The following is a 344-nucleotide window of genomic DNA, read 5'->3' as shown; positions in this document are numbered from 1 at the left end:
TCGCGCGCGGCACCTTGGACGCGGCCACCTGCAGCCCCTGGTACTGGGGCTGGGAAGGGGTCAAAGTTAGCCCTAACCCGGACTCCTGCGGGGACGCCTGGGGCGGGGCACGGGGTGGACAGGGGATGGCTGGGGAGTGGGGCCGGGGACCCCGCAGCGGGGCGGTCCCGGGGGGCTTCAGAGAGGCGGGCCGGGACAGAGGCGCCCTCCCGCTGCCCGCACGGCCCCACTACCGAGGCCAGGAACGCATCCAGCAGCCGCTCCTGGTACTGCTCCAGATCAAACGTGTGATTGTAGGTCAGCGACACTATGGCTCCTGAGACAGGGCACAGGGGTCACCGCCG

At 71.2% G+C, this 344-nt stretch overlaps 1 protein-coding gene across 1 annotated transcript in view; it reads right to left on the bottom strand.

The window, feature by feature from the left end:
• LOC102475315 (protein amnionless) overlaps positions 1–344 on the bottom strand; it is a gene marked incomplete at its 3' end in the record, with an annotated part of 17,870 nt that continues 17,526 nt past the window's right edge. Inside the window, 2 exon segments of the mRNA XM_027776392.1 lie at positions 1–49; positions 234–316. Coding sequence (XP_027632193.1) covers positions 1–49; positions 234–316 — 132 coding nt within the window.

The sequence above is a fragment of the Tupaia chinensis genome, unplaced genomic scaffold, assembly GCF_000334495.1.
Source record: "Tupaia chinensis unplaced genomic scaffold, TupChi_1.0 Scaffold000671_2, whole genome shotgun sequence".
Taxonomy (NCBI): domain Eukaryota; kingdom Metazoa; phylum Chordata; class Mammalia; order Scandentia; family Tupaiidae; genus Tupaia; species Tupaia belangeri.
Note: the sequence above shows the minus strand (reverse complement) of the source record. Positions and strands in the feature narration are given on the sequence as shown.